Source organism: Bos javanicus, chromosome 10 (assembly GCF_032452875.1).
Source record: "Bos javanicus breed banteng chromosome 10, ARS-OSU_banteng_1.0, whole genome shotgun sequence".
Taxonomy (NCBI): domain Eukaryota; kingdom Metazoa; phylum Chordata; class Mammalia; order Artiodactyla; family Bovidae; genus Bos; species Bos javanicus.
In genome coordinates this window covers 4,728,667-4,744,108 of record NC_083877.1, presented here as the reverse complement: position 1 = coordinate 4,744,108, position 15,442 = coordinate 4,728,667, and the positions used below count along the sequence as shown (strand labels likewise).

The 15,442-nt window shown below is 37.0% G+C and overlaps 1 protein-coding gene across 7 annotated transcripts in view; it reads right to left on the bottom strand.

Annotated features, from left to right (window-relative positions):
* The window catches only part of AP3S1 (adaptor related protein complex 3 subunit sigma 1), a 79,148-nt gene that overhangs the window by 38,874 nt on the left and 24,832 nt on the right, over nt 1-15,442 (bottom strand). For all 7 annotated transcript variants that reach the window (XM_061429944.1, XM_061429940.1, XM_061429941.1 and 4 more), the window contains exons 2-3: nt 7,038-7,129; nt 3,609-3,720 (exon numbers count right to left, since the gene is read on the bottom strand). In XM_061429944.1, the coding sequence (XP_061285928.1) occupies nt 3,609-3,720; nt 7,038-7,129 (204 nt within the window). The remainder of the gene's footprint in view (nt 1-3,608; nt 3,721-7,037; nt 7,130-15,442) is intronic.

The following is a 15,442-nucleotide window of genomic DNA, read 5'->3' as shown; positions in this document are numbered from 1 at the left end:
TCTGTAATAACCACAGGGGCAAGACAGTAACTACAGAACTTCCAACATGTTCACGGGAGTTGATAGAACCTACCTCTGTAAGGCAAATTATAGAAAGTTTCTTTTTTTGTGACATAATAGATCAACATGTAATAACTCAATAGGATCTTCTTATAAAAACAGCTCAAGTCTACATTAGAAATGGAAAGATAACACAATTCTCCTGAAATTCTTTTCTCTGTATTTTATTTAGGATCAAGACATATTACCAACATTTCAAATAGTCATGGCTAAGAAGTTTTGCAAAACACAAGACACAGTTTCCACTTTTCATAAATACATGATAGACTTCAGATATGACAAAGGATATTTGGTTTTTAATTCCCATCCGAGCAGTAACAACCACGCTGTCATATCCATTAAGATCAGCAATAATATCAAAATAGTAATCAATGATGGATGAACAATACAGGTAGGAAGATCAGAAAGTACAAAGGTTGTAAGGTAAAAGCATAACCTGGTGTATCTGAGGAACACAGAGGCCAGGGTGGGTGAAGCAAAGGGGAAAACACTAGAAAATGGAGATGAGTAATAAGGCATGGGGAAGAGAGTCAGATTATGTGATTCATGGGTCATTTATAAGGAATTTGGCTTTTACTGTGAGTGAGAGGGGAAGCCACTGAGAATTCAATATGGAAGAGTGTAAAACACAACATATTTGAACACTATCACCCTGGCTGTTCTACTAAGAAAGGGCAAAAAGGAAAAGACAGTGGAAGCAGGAAGACCAGTCAGAAAACTACTGAAATAACCCAAGCAAGAGCTGATGGTGGCATGGACCATGTAGAGGCAGTGCAGAGTGGATTCTGTATACTCCAGAGTTTTTGCCAGAGAAGATATGAGAGAGATCAAGAAACTAAAATGAAGCAACTAAAGTAGGAGGCTGCAAACCAGACAAGCATGGTGTCCTGGAAGCCAAGTGAGGAAGATATTTCATGAAGAAGAGAGTGCCAAATAATCTTGATCTAAAGGAGGGATGAGAAGCACCTTTAAATTTAGCAATAGCGGAGCTGAAAAACCTGATTGGGACATGTTCAAGAAAGATGGGAGAAGGAAAATTTAAGACACTACATATAGAAAACATTTTTAAAGTGTTTTGCTATAAGGAGAGGCAAAGAAATAAGGCAGTGGCTAGAGAAGGAAGGAGGGACAGGATTTTTAAGATGGAAGAACATATTAACACATTATAGACTAGCGGGAATAATCTAGAAGAGAAGAAAAAATGATACAGAAGAGAGAAACATGCCAGAGCAATGAGGAGGAAGTAGACTAGTTTATATGGCACCCCACTCCAGTACTCTTGCCTGGAAAATCCCATGGATGGGGGAGCCTGGTGGGCTGCAGTCCATGGGGTCGCGAAGAGTCAGACATGACTGAGCGACTTCACTTTTACTTTTCACTTTCATGCATTGGAGAAGGACATGGCAACCCACTCGAGTGTTCTTGCCTGGAGAATCCCAGGGATGGCGGAGCCTGGTGGGCTGCCGTCTATGGGGTTGCACACAGTTGGACACAACTGAAGCGACTTAGCAGCAGCAGCAGCAGACTAGTATATAAGTGGGGGAGCTGGCCTTAGCTAGGAGCAAAGTTCACTCATCTCTTACAGAAAGGACAGAGTGCAAGGATGCAAATACAGAGTCTGTGGAAGTTCCCTTCTGGTTGCCTAACAAACTAGGAAGCTATATGCTGGAGAAGTGCTAGAGGTTTGAGAAAGGAGGAGAATGTATCAGCCATTGTCTAGGAGTGTGGGAGAGTGAAATGACCGGGGAAATATAATATGATTACTGGCTAGCATTAAGGACTCCCTAAGGTCTGGGACCATGAATTTAAAGTGAGGCCAGCATGTATGGTTATCTTTTTTTTCTCAGATGTGTGGGTACAGGCAAAAAGCTGAGTATATGCGAGCCTCTGACTATCAGGATTGACCATGGAATTTAAGCTGGGCAAGGAAAGTTAGACATCAGGAGGATCAGGGACAGTGAGAAAAAGATAGATTTAAAAGAGAAGATCCCAAAGATCCACTGAAAAGACAAAAAACACAGGAAGAGAATACAGGATCCTAGAAATATCTATTTTTCTAAAATTGCCATTTATTTATCAATAAACATTGAATAGTTTAGAATATATAACTATAGCTAGAAAACTGTCAATAAATATTTTTATCCTAAAAAAACACAACAACAACCAAAGAAAAGGACTGAGGGTCCCAGTAGGCTCAAAGAACCACTGGAGTAACAGAAACTGTGATATCAAAAGATAAGAGATGGTAGCAGAGAGTGGAAACTGTGAGGGACCGAAGTCTGGATAAACACAAGGTCTAGAAGTGAGTACTGGAGTGGGATAACAGGCAAAATTCATTGGAGAAGAGGAATTTCAGTTTGAAGATACCAGTGTACTGAATGAATTACCCACATGAATGTGGAAATACCTAAGAATTATAATACAAGTAGTACTGGAGTGAATGTCATGGGACTAAGAACTAGTATCTGTTGGAGACAATTCTCCATGGGTCTTCCATTCCTCTACATCATGTGAACAAAGGTACTAACTACCTTTATTGTGGATTAACTTTCCAAGCAAACTTGTATAGCCAACCGCCTTGGAAAATAGTGTTTCCCTCCAAAGCAAAGGGTACTTTTCCTTTGCTTGGAAGACATTCTCTTCCTCTAGGACTTGGGCAGACATGCTTAGTGTCTGTTACGAAAAGACACCTTATCGAGTCACACTTTAGGAACTGGGACTTGAGTAACCAGTGAAAGCAAATGCTGTCACTCTGGCTACTGCTTTTGCTGTTAGTAATAAAGTCCTTTGTTTCGACACCAGAAACACCACTCCCCTCCCTCCATCTTTTGTTAGCATCCATGAAACCGTGGTAGTTTTAGCTTGCAGGTAGAGTAAAATCTCAGACCACGGAAAGTTTCTGACAAAATCTCCCATGAATAGGGAGTGAGAGGTTACTGCAGTGGGTAGAAAGGATGGGTAGAAAGAGGTATGGTTTGAGAACATGAGATAAAGTCTGGAGATGTTTTAGAAGAGAAAAAGGTCTAGAAAAAGTAATGAAAAGCAAAGAGAACACCCTTCAGGCTCAATGAAGTGAAGAAAAGAGGAGAGAAAACTACTGTTTGAGAAGGTGGCAGGTATTATCATCAGGGAAGCCAGATTTAACTGACAGCAAAAAGATGGAAGGCAATATTAACAGAAGAGGCTGAAGGAATTTGCTGATAACTGACCTTGAGTTTACAGGGACACTGAGGCAGACTTGCAGGAGACAGGAAGGGGCAGGTTTGGGTTAGATCTGGATACATGTGGTAAAGGGCTTCCTCTGGTGACTTACGTGAACAGGAAAACGGGCACAAAGATGTTAGCTGTCGTCAGTTCCCATCAGGTTAAACCAGTCTGGGTGTTTCTACATCCCCCACCCTTCTTTTACACACTCAACATCTACTATGGGATACTTTATTTCTTACCAAACAAAACATCACTATAGAAAATTTAAGAACATAGAAGTTTTATAAAACAAAAATGCCAAAGTTGTTGTTTAAGATAGTAAGAGGCAAGTGTTAACTTACTTGAATTAGATCTAAAATGCCAAGTTCACTTTCTGAAGAATCCACACAGAAGACAAAATATAATGTTGCATAATGTCTATAAATCAGTTTGTTGTCAGATCCTCCGATTAATCTAAATGACAAAACAAAACAATTGGAATGTTATAGAAACAAACTGAAAAACATTTTCGTTAACTCAAGCAAACTGATCATTTTTTTAAAAACTTTCTATAAAATGAAGGTATCAAGTGAACTAGATGGCTGTTATCTTCAGAGAAGTTAAGTAAAAGATGCCAGTGCTTAATCTCAGTTCATTCACTCAGTTATTCACTGAGTACTCACTATGTGTCAGGCACTGAGCCTGGGTAAGCAGCAATGAACAAATAAGAGAAAGTGGAACTACGTAAGTGGAAGGAACTACTTAGAGAATCAAAACAGGACAACGGCACACCGACAGATTTGCTACTTTCTGATTGGGAGTTAAAAGAGTTGATATTTAGGCTGACATTTAATGATAAGAAAAATTTAGAGATGAGCATTTCAGACATAGGCAAACTAATAAAAAAGCAAATTAATCAAGAATGAAATATCTATACTCAATAAAGAAAAAGAAAGCTTCAATCAATGAAAGATAAGCACATGATTAGGCCAGAGAAGTAGGCAGAAATGAGTCCATAGTGCATTTTTAAGTGCTTACTAGATTTAATCCCATAGGTCACAGTAAGTTACATAGCTTGAGATTGATTATCAACTAGGAAAAAAAAAAAAAAGGACATTTCTTCTTCAGTTTTGGACAGACTTACTATCAAGTTCTTCTCCAAAAGCACATTTTGTTTTGGAGTAGAAGAGCTAAGACATATTCAACTCTTTTGCCAAAAACTTTTTTTTACTGATTGGAGTTTCAGCATTTTAAAAATACAGAATCATTATAAACACCTTTTATTTTTCTAAATATAGTTTAGCTATTCCATAGTTAAGTTTACAAAAATCAAAGCTAAACATAATGAGAGCTAACTGAACATTCAAAGATGACATAGGAAAATAACAACTATTTCTTTTCTTTGGCCTCACCTTGAGGCTTGTGGGGTCTCAGTTCCGCAACTAGGGATCAAACCCATGTCCCCTGCACATGGACCTCCAGGGAAGTCATTATTTCTTACTTAGTAAAAGTAATACTAAATTCACCAGTTTGTAGAAACAATTTCCTTAAGTATATACTCATTTATTATTTTATATCCTTTAATACCAAAAATGAAAATAATCTTGGACAAGAATGAAAACGCCTACTATCTAGACAAGGCACGCAATGTAAAGGCTCCCTGCGTGTGTACTTGCACTGTCCTTGCATGTGACCCTTGGAAAGGACAAAGAGCACAAAGAGCAGGCCTCCTCCTGGCTCTGCAGTGTAGCCATTTACCTTACGTTTCTGCCTGGCTCTGCTGTAAAAGAAGACCGAATATTTAAAAAGTATATGTTTTAAAATGGCAATTAAAGTTATTGAAAGAAAATAAAAATATTAATATAAATACATTTTATTATAATTTCATCTTTAAGCTATATAGTACAATACTGATTAAAATTCTTGTATAGAATGTAACACACAATACAAAAAGCATAGAATTCTAGAAGTCCTTAGTCCAAATATCTCATTTAACGTAAGAGGAGAAAACTGAGGTACAAAGAATTTTAGTGACCTAACCAAGAAAACCAGCTTGTTAGTAACAACACTAGGATTAAATCAGATGTGCAGCCCCATTTCTGAGGCAATATTTACTTTCTACTTTTTATAAGGCTGAAAAGAATAATCACAAATTCAAGTCTTACTTTCTGGTTCAAACAGTGCCCTGGTTAGACCAATCAATTTCTTGCACATGTACCGCAGGCAGTACACTGTGCTGGGTGATAAACTTCCTACGAGATTAGAAGATCAAGAGATCAAGAGACTGAATAAAGGGAAATGATGATACTGGCAAACCCAAGTCAACTACAGAAGTTTAAGCAAGATAAGTGAAGTTCAATTAAAATACAAAAACAGAAAGCAGGCACATCTATTGAAATTGGAGGCCTCAAGTTAACAGCAAAAAATCATATGTGTGTATTTGCAAATTTAAGTGCAACATGATATAACCTTTTAAGAAATGCAAGTAAACTTTCTACATGATAAAAAGTAATTTATGGTCAGGTATGAATGAATTCTCTATTATGAAAACTATTCTTTATAATATACATCATCTACCTTAAAAATACAGAAAAGTGTAGGTTTCTCTGACTAATTTCTAATTATTCACAGTGAAGTTCAGTTAAAGTTGAGTTTTTTTGAATTGTCAGTGAGGAAATATCCTGGTAAGAAATTAAACATATAAGCATGGAAGGGAACATCTATGAAACCATTTGAGAACAAACTGTTTTCATGAAACCCATTAATTTAAATTTATAACAGTTGGCAAACTAATTATATGCAATTTTATTTATTCATTTTAAAAATAGAAAAGTCTGTTATCTGAATTTGAACTTATTTTATCTAGACACATACATATATAATATATGAAAAGCAGACTTAAGAATTGTTCATAATATAAAATAAAATATACTATCTAAATTTTTATGAAAGCAAGTTCATTCACCCTAAGGAGTACTCTGTAGCCATTAAAAAGAATGAGATTGCTCTAGATGGGTTTATATGCAAAGCTTTTCACAATATAAGTGCAACATGATAAGCAAAATACATGTGTGATCCCATAAGTAAAACTTTTTAATGTTATACTTGTATGTGCTGTGTTTAGTCGCTGAGTAGTGTCCAACCCTTTGTGACCCCATGGAGTGTAGCCCGCCAGGCTCCTCTGTCCATGGGGTTTCTCCAGGCAAGAATACTGGAGTGGGTTGCCATGCCCTCCCTCCAGGGGATCTTCCCAGCCCAGAGACTGAACCCAGGTCACTCACATTGCAGGTGGATTCTTTACCATCTGAGCCACCAGGGAAGCCCAAGAATACTGGAGTGGGTAGCCTATCCCTTCTCCAGGGGATCTTCCCGACCCAGGAATTCAACCAGGGTCTCCTGCATTGCAGGCAGATTCTTTACCAGCTGAACTACCAGGGAAGCCTTACATTTTTATATGTTAGTGCAAAACTAATTTTCTAGAAGGATACACAAGAAACCAGGAAGAAGGACTAAAGTTGGAGGAGGAAGACTTGGTTTATGTTTTATATTTCTGTTTGAATTTCTGCCATATGAACATATTACCTTTATATAAAATGCCTTTATAAAAATTTTAAAAGAAAATGATTAAGTATCTTAAAATTATTTAAGTTAGATTTATAGCTAATATAAGAGGCAATTAATTCCCCTGATCCAATTAATCAAATTAGGAAATTTTACAATAAAACAATTAAACAGTGATACTCTACTCATACAGTCAAAGATTAGAAATGTCCATGAAATGCTTTACTTACAATCCTCCTTCTAGGAAATTACAAACATTTTCATCTCTCTTAGATACCAAATGGAATGTCTCCCTGATGATTTGCTGTTGTGTATCTTCACTCTGAGAAAGAATAATTCATATATGTTAGAGTCCAATTTCTAGGTTTAACAGTTTTATAAGAATTTGAAAATAAAAGACAGTAATCTGTCTGGGAAATTCATTTAAAAGTATAGTCCTTGGAGAACTAACCTATTATATCTTAATAGAAACAAAACCCAACATTTCAAAATTTAAAAAAAAAAAGCAAAAACATAACAAAAAAGCAGCACTTAATATCTTCCAGTAAAACAAAACTTATTTCTCAGCTTCAAAAACCAACAAGAAAAATATAAGACACATGAATTATAGACACTGGTAACAGGGATACTAGATATCAACTAGTCAAAGTACATTGTACAAGTGAGTAAACTGAAACAAAGAGATAGTGTTATAAACAATTCATGAAGCTAATCTATATTTTAATAGAAGAGAGAACAGAAGTTTGGTGCTCTCAATTAAGTAAGTTTCAGTGCAAACTGAGGTAAGAGTTTATCTAGCTTACTTATCTTTATGTAAGCACAGCTTAAAACCAAGAATTGACTCAACAAATATTTACTAAATTCACCAAGCAATTCATATCCCAGTAAAAAAAAGAATCAACTTCTCAAACACTGCAATATAAACTGGGCAAAATCATGAACAAGAAATTTCCCAGGAAAGAATACATGATGGTCCATAAACAAATGAAAAGCTGCTGCTGCTGCTAAGTCGCTCCGTCGTGTCCGACTCTAGCGGCCCCATGGACTGCAGCCCAGCAGGCTCCTCCGTCCCCGGGATTTTCTAGGCAAGAGTACTGGAGTGGGGTGCCATTGCCTCCTCCGGAAAAGATGCTAAACCTCATTAGTTATGAAGTGAAATACAAATTAAAGCAACAGTGAAATAACTTGACATGTACCGTATGAGCAAAAATATAAAAGTATGACAATATCAAATGTTGAAAAAGATACGGAGCCAAAGAAATTCTCGTGCTACCAGGGGAAAGGTTAATGGTATAACCACTCGGGCAAGAAGTTTTACAATTCAGCACTCTACTCTTAGGCACAATGCTAACCTATATGAAACCATTGTTTCTGAAAGTCAAAAACAGTAGAATATTGACAACTACATATACATAATAAATTCTTAACCTGTATACCAAGAAACACATAGAAGAATGTTCATAAAGGCACCATACCACAATGACAACAAAAAAAGCTGAAAACAACCCAAATGTTCACCAATCACGTAAGTTACAGTATGCTTATATAATGGAATCCTATAAGTAGTAAAAATTAAGCAAATTATACCCACCAATATGAATGATTCTCAAAAAATTAATGTGGAAAAATGGAGTTACCAGAGCTCATGTTGCTATTTTTAAAAAACACCACAAACAGATGACTTAACTAACAGAAAGAAATGTATTTTCTCACAATTCTGGGGGCTAGAGGTTCAAGACTGAGGTGCCAGGATAGCTGGTTTCTGGTGAGTGGCATCTTTTTGGCTTGAAGATAACCACCTGCTGTTGCATTCTTACATATCCTTATGGGGAGAAACGGCAAGAATAGGCTCTCTGGTATCTCTTCTGGTAAGGGCACTAATCACATCATGAGGGCCCCGTGGTCATCATCTCATCTAAACCTAATTAAGTTCCAGAGTCCTAACCCCAAATCAAATTGAGGGTTTGCACTTCAACAAGTACATGTAGGGGGTACACAATTCAGTCTACAGTAGGGGAGAAAAGCAAGTACCAGAATAATATGTAATCACTCCATTAGTATAAAATTCAAAAACATGAAAAACTAAACATTATGTCTGACAAAAATTTGGGGGTGATAAAAATAAAACTATAAAGAAAATCATGGAAATGATGAACAGATTTCAAAGGCCTATTTTCATAGGAAGAAACACAACTGTCATTCATAGATGAAAAGATTTTCCACATAGAAAATCTAACATAATTTACACAGAAGTGATACAATTAATAAACAGTTACAATAAGAACACAAAGACATTACATAAAAATCCTACTGCCATTCTAAACTTCTGCAAGAATGAGTTGCAAAATGTAATTTTAAAAAGATACCATCAAAAACCATGCATTGCCTAAGAGTAAAGGAAACAAAATAATTGCAAGAAAAAATGTAAAACTTTACTGGAAAAAGTTAAAGAAGATCTAAGTAAATGAAAATATGTATAATGTTTACAGAGTGAATGATCCAATATTATACAAATGCTCAAACTCCCCAAAATGCTCCAAAGACTTAAGGTAATTCTAATAAAAATTTCAACATGGGTGTGGGAGATAAACTTGAAAACCTGATTACAACTCAAAATATGATTTATATATGAGAACAGAGGGCTAGAATAACCAGACACTCAAGTAGAATACAAGAGGACCTGCTGGCCAGGTGAGAATTATTATAAAGCCACAGTATTTAAGATAACATATTGGTGCAGAAATAGGGAAAATGACTGATGAAGCCAGAAGCACACCCACACATAAGTACAATAATTTAATTTTAAACATAGTATGCACTACAGATTGGCAGGGATGGAAGGGCATTTTCATAAATGGTCCCAGGATGAAAATTTTTGGTTTTTTTTTCCAATACAGTGAACTTCTAGGTCTCATATTATACTCAAAAATCAGTCCCAGATTGATTAAAAATAAATGTCAGTGCAACCTAAAAGTCCATCAACAGAGGATTGGATAAAGAAGATGTGGTACATATATACAATGGAATATTACTCAGCCATTAAAAAGAATGAAATACCCTTTGGACCTACAGAGTGTGATACTGAGTGAAGTAAGACAGAGGGCAAAATTATTATATGACATCCTTTATATGTGGAATCTATAAAGAAATGATACCAATGAACTTACTTACAAAACAGAAAGAGACTTACAAACTAAGAAAATGAAATTAAGGTTGAAGGGAAGGAAGGAAGGAAGAAAGGGATAGTTAGGGAGTTTGGGAAGGTCATGTACACACTGCTATATTTAAAATGGATACCAACAAGCACCTATTGTATAGCACATGGAACTCTGCTCAATGTTATATGTCAGTAGAGATGGGAAGGGGTTTCGCAGGAATAGACACATGTACATGTATGGCCGAGTCCCTTCGCTGTTCACCTGAAACTACCACAACACTGTTAACTGGCTATACCCCAATACAAAATAAAAAGTATAAAGTTAAAAAAAATGTCAATGATGAAGCTACAAAAATCTAAAAATACAGAATACCTTTATAACATCGTAATAGTGTTGGACTTTTAAACAAGACACAAACGATAACTATAAAGGAAAAGGTAACTATAAAGGAAAAGGTTTGCAAATTTGATCACATCACAAGTAGGCACTTTTAACGCTGAAGTGACATCACAAAAAGAATTAAGAGAGCTACAAACATGACAAACATTTCTACAATACGTAAAACTGACAGAAGGAATAGTACCTAGCACACAAAAAATACGTAAATGCCAACAAGAAAAAGATAAAAATTCCAACAGAAAAATAACTTACAAAAATAAGACTTGGAATACAGTAAACTAATAAGTTTCTCTATAGCAACGAAAACCATCAACAAAATAGGTAACCCGCTGAATGGAAGAAAATGTCTGCAAGCCATATATCTGATCAGAGGTTAATACTCAAAAGATATAAAGACTCCATACAACTGAATAGCAAAAAAAAAAAATTCCAAACAATCCTAATTTTAAACCTTAGGACAGAAAATCTAAATAGACTTTTCCAAAGAAGACATACAGATGGCCACAAGGTACATGAAAAGATGTTCAATATCAGTAATCATCAGGGAAATACAAACTAAAACCACAATGAAGTATCACTTGACACCTGTCAGAATGACTATAATAAAGATGCTCAAGTGTTGGCAGGCAGGTGGAGAGAAGGGAACCATGGTGCACAGTTGATGGGAATGTAAATTGGTGCAGCTGCTATGAAAACCAGTATGGAGGTTCCTCAAAAAAGTAAAAACAGAACTACCACATGATCCAGCAATTTCACTTCCAAGTTTTTATCTGAAGAAAATGAAAATACTAACTTGAAAAGATAAAGGCATTCTTATGTTCATCTGAGCATTATACACAATAGCCAATATATGGAAACAACCTAAGTGTCCATGCGTAAAAACAAACGTGATGCATATAAAGGCATACCCTGGAAATATCGAAGGTTTGCTTCCAGACCACAGTACAGCAATAAAAGGAGGAACACAAAATTTTTGGTTACCCAGTTCATAAAAAAGTTATGTTCATTCTATAATGTGGGCTACTAAGTATTCAACAGGATTATGTATATATAAAAAAAGTACATACCTTAAAGAATACTTTATTGCTTAAAAAAAATGTTAACCATCATCTGAGCTTTCCCTGAATCATAATCTTTTCACTGGTGGAAGGTCTTGCCTCAGTGGCTGCTGACTGATCAGGGTGGTGGTTGCTGAAGGTTTGGGTGACTATGGCAATTTCTTTTTTTTTTTTTTTTTGGGGGGAGCGCCAGCCATGATCATAATTGTCCTAGATCCCTCAGGCTGCTACAACAAATTACCATAGACTGCATGGCTGCAACAACAAACACTTATTCCTCGCAGTTCTAGGAGCTGAGAAGTCCAAGATCAAGGTGCTAGCAGATCTGGTATTTGGTGAGGGCTTCCCTCTTGACTTGGAGAGGCTGTGGTCTTGTTGCATCTTCACATGGAGGGGATCAGAGCTTTTGTGTCTCCTCTTATAAGGACACTAATACTTTTCATAAGGCTTCCACCCTCCTGAGATAATTACCTAAGGCCCCATGTCCTAATACATAATCCTCATTGTGGATTAGAATTTCAATGTATGAATTTCGGGAAGATACAAGCATTCAGTCCATAACAATAGTAAATAGCTTGGTTTATCACTTCAGCCTGTTTTCTCCAGGCGCCTAGAACCTGCTCTCTATGGGTGGTCACTAGGGATGTGGGAGGGGCTGCTGCTTCTCTGGGCAGCCCGGGTCCTGTGGCCTGACCTGTGTTTATGGAGACCCTGACTCCACTGACATGGGATTGCCTGTGCATCTTTTTAAATTATCTTTTATCAAAGTATAGTTGAATTACAATGCTAATAATTACTGCTGTATAGCAAAGTGATTCGGTTATACATATACATATATGTGTGTATATATATATACACACACATCCATTTTCATACTCTTTTCCATTATGATTTATCATAGGATACTGAATGTAGCTGCCATGCTATACAATAGGACTTTGTTTTTTATTCATTCTATATACACCAGCTTGTATCTGCTAATCCCAAATTCCCACTCCTACCCTCTCCCCTAACTCCCACCCCTGGCCAACCTTGGCAACCACCAGTCTATTCGTATGTATGATTCTTTTTTTTTTTTATTATTATTATTTTATTCAATTTTAATTAAAAAAAATTATACATGTGTTCCCCATCCTGAACCCTCCTCCCTCCTCCCTCCCCATACCATCCCTCTGGGTCGTCCCAGTGCACCAGCCCCAAGCATCCAGCATCGTGCATTGAACCTCATATGAACCTCTCATTTCATACATGACATTTCACATGTTTCAATGCCATTCTCCCAAATGGCAATTTCTTAATATAAAACATATTAAATAATTAAATAATAAATAATTAAATAATAAAAAATAATATAAAACAACAGTGCAGTTTGCCACATTGATGGACTCTTCCTTTCATAAAGGAGCAATCATGCAGTGCTGCTTGACAGTATTTTACCCACAGGAAAATTTCTTTCAAAACTGGAGTCAGTCCTCTCAAAGCCTACAACTGCTTTATCAACTAAATTTATGAATTATTCTAAGTCCTTTGTTGTCCTAACAACACTCTTTACAGCATCCCCACCAGGAGTAGATTCTCTCTCAAAATATCTCAAAAAATATCTCATTTCTTTGCTCATCATTATGAAGCAACTCCTCATCTGTTCAAGTTTTATCATATTGTTGTTGTTCAGTCGCTCAGTCATGTCCAACTCTTTGCAACCCCATGGACTGCAGCACACCAGGCTTCCCTGTCCTTCACATCTCCCAGAGCCTGCTCAAACTCATGTCCATTGAGTCAGTGATGCCATCCAACCATCCTCTGTTATGCCCTTCTCCTCCTGTCTTCAATCTTTCCCAGCATCAGGGTCTTTTCCAATGAGTCGGCTCTTGTATTGGAGTTTCGGCTTCAGCATCAGTTCTTCCAATGAATATTCTGGATTGATTTAATTTAGGATTGATCTCCCTGCAGTCCAAGGGACTCTCAAGAGTCTTCTCCAACACCACAATTTGAAAGCATCAATTCTTCGGTGGTCAGCCTTCTTTACATCCAACTCTCACATCCATAAATGACTACTGTAAAAACCATAGCTTTGACTACACAGATCTTTGTCAGCAAAGCAATGTCTCTGCTTTTAACACTGTCTAGGTTTGTCACAGCTTTTCTTCAAAGGGGCAAGCATCTTTTAAATTACATGGCTGCAGTCACTGTCCCCAGTGATTTTAGAGCCCAAGAAAATAAAGTCTGTCATTGTTTCCCCATCTATTAGCCATGAAGTGATGGGACTAGATGTCATGATCTTCATTTTTTGAATGTTGAGTTAAAACAAAATGAAAAGCCAGCACTTTCACTCTCCTCTTTCACCTTCATCAAGAAGTCAAAATATTTCCTCTTTGCTTTCTGCCATAAGGGTGGTATCATCTGCCTATCTGGCATTGTTGATATTTCTCCTGGAAATCTTGATTCCAGTTTGTGCTTCAACCAGCACAGCATTTTGCATGTATACTCTGCATATGAGTTATATAAGCAGGGTGACAATATGCAGCCTTGATGTACTCCTTTCCCAATTTGGAAACAGTCTGTTGTTCCATGTCCAGTTCTAACTGTTGCTTCTTGAGCTGCATATAGATTTCTTAAGAGGCAGGTCAGGTGGTCTGGTACTACCATCTCTTTCAGAATTTTCCACAGTTTGTTGTGATCCACACAGTCAAAGGCAATCAATGAAGCAGAAGTAGATGTTTTTCTGGAATTCTCTTGCTTTTTCTATGATCCAGCGGACGTTGGCAATTTGATCTCTGGTTCCTCTGCCTTTTCTAAATCCAGCTTGTACATCTGGAAGTTCTTGGTTCCAGTACTGTTGAAGCCTAGCTTGGAGGATTTTTGAGCATTACTTTGCTAGTGTGTGAAATGAGTGCAATTGTGTGGTAGTTTGAACATTCTTTGACACTGGAATGAAAACTGACCTTTTCCAGTCTTGTGTCCACTGTTGAGTTTTTCCAATTTGCTGGGATACTGAGTGTAGCACTTTAACAGCATCATCTTTTATAAGAATCTGAAACAGCTCAGCTGGAATTCCATTACCTCCACTAGCTTTGTTTGTAGTGATGCTTCCTAAGGCCCTCTCGGCTTCACATTCCAGGATGTCAGGCTCTAGGTAAGTGATCACACCATCATGGTAATCCAGGTCATCAAGACCTTTTTTGTATAGTTCTGTGTAATCTTGCCACCTCTCCTTAATCTCTTCTGCTTCTGTTAAGTCCGTACTATTTCTGTCCTTTATTGTTTCCCTCTTTGCATGAAATGTTCCGTTGGTATCTCTAATTTTCTTGAAGAGATCTCTAGTCTTTCCCATTCTATTGTTTTCCCCTATTTCTTTGCACTGTTCGCTTAGGAAGACTTTCTTATCTCTCTTGCTATTCTTTGGAACTCTGCATTCACATCCTCAGGCTCTGCTCCTAATTCTAGTTCTCTTGCTATATCTCACGCACATCTGCAATTACTTCCTTCACTGGAGTCTTGAATCCCTCCCCTGCAAGTCATTCACAAAGGTTGGAATCAACTTCTTCTAACTCCTGTGAATGTTGATATTATCACCTCTTCTCCTGAATCATAAATGCTCTTAATAGCATTTAGAATGGTGAACCCTTCCCGAAAGGTTTCCAACTGACTGCCCACATCCATCAGAGGAATCACTGTCTGTGGCTGCTATAGCCTTACAAAATATATTTTTTAAAGTAGAAGACTTGAAAGTCAAAATGAGTTCTTGATCTGTGGCCTGTATACTGTATTAGCAAGCATGAAAATGACATGAATCTCGTACATCTTCACCACAGCTCTTGGGTGACCACCTGCATTGTCAATGAGCGATAATATTTTGAAAGAAATTTTTAATTTTTTTTTATGAGCAGGAGGTCTTAACAGTGCACTTAAAATAAATTCAGTAAACCATGTTGTAAACAGATGTGCTGTCATCTGGCTTTGTTGTTCCATTTATAAAGCACAAGCAGAGTAGCACAACTTTAGCATAACATTAGCATAATT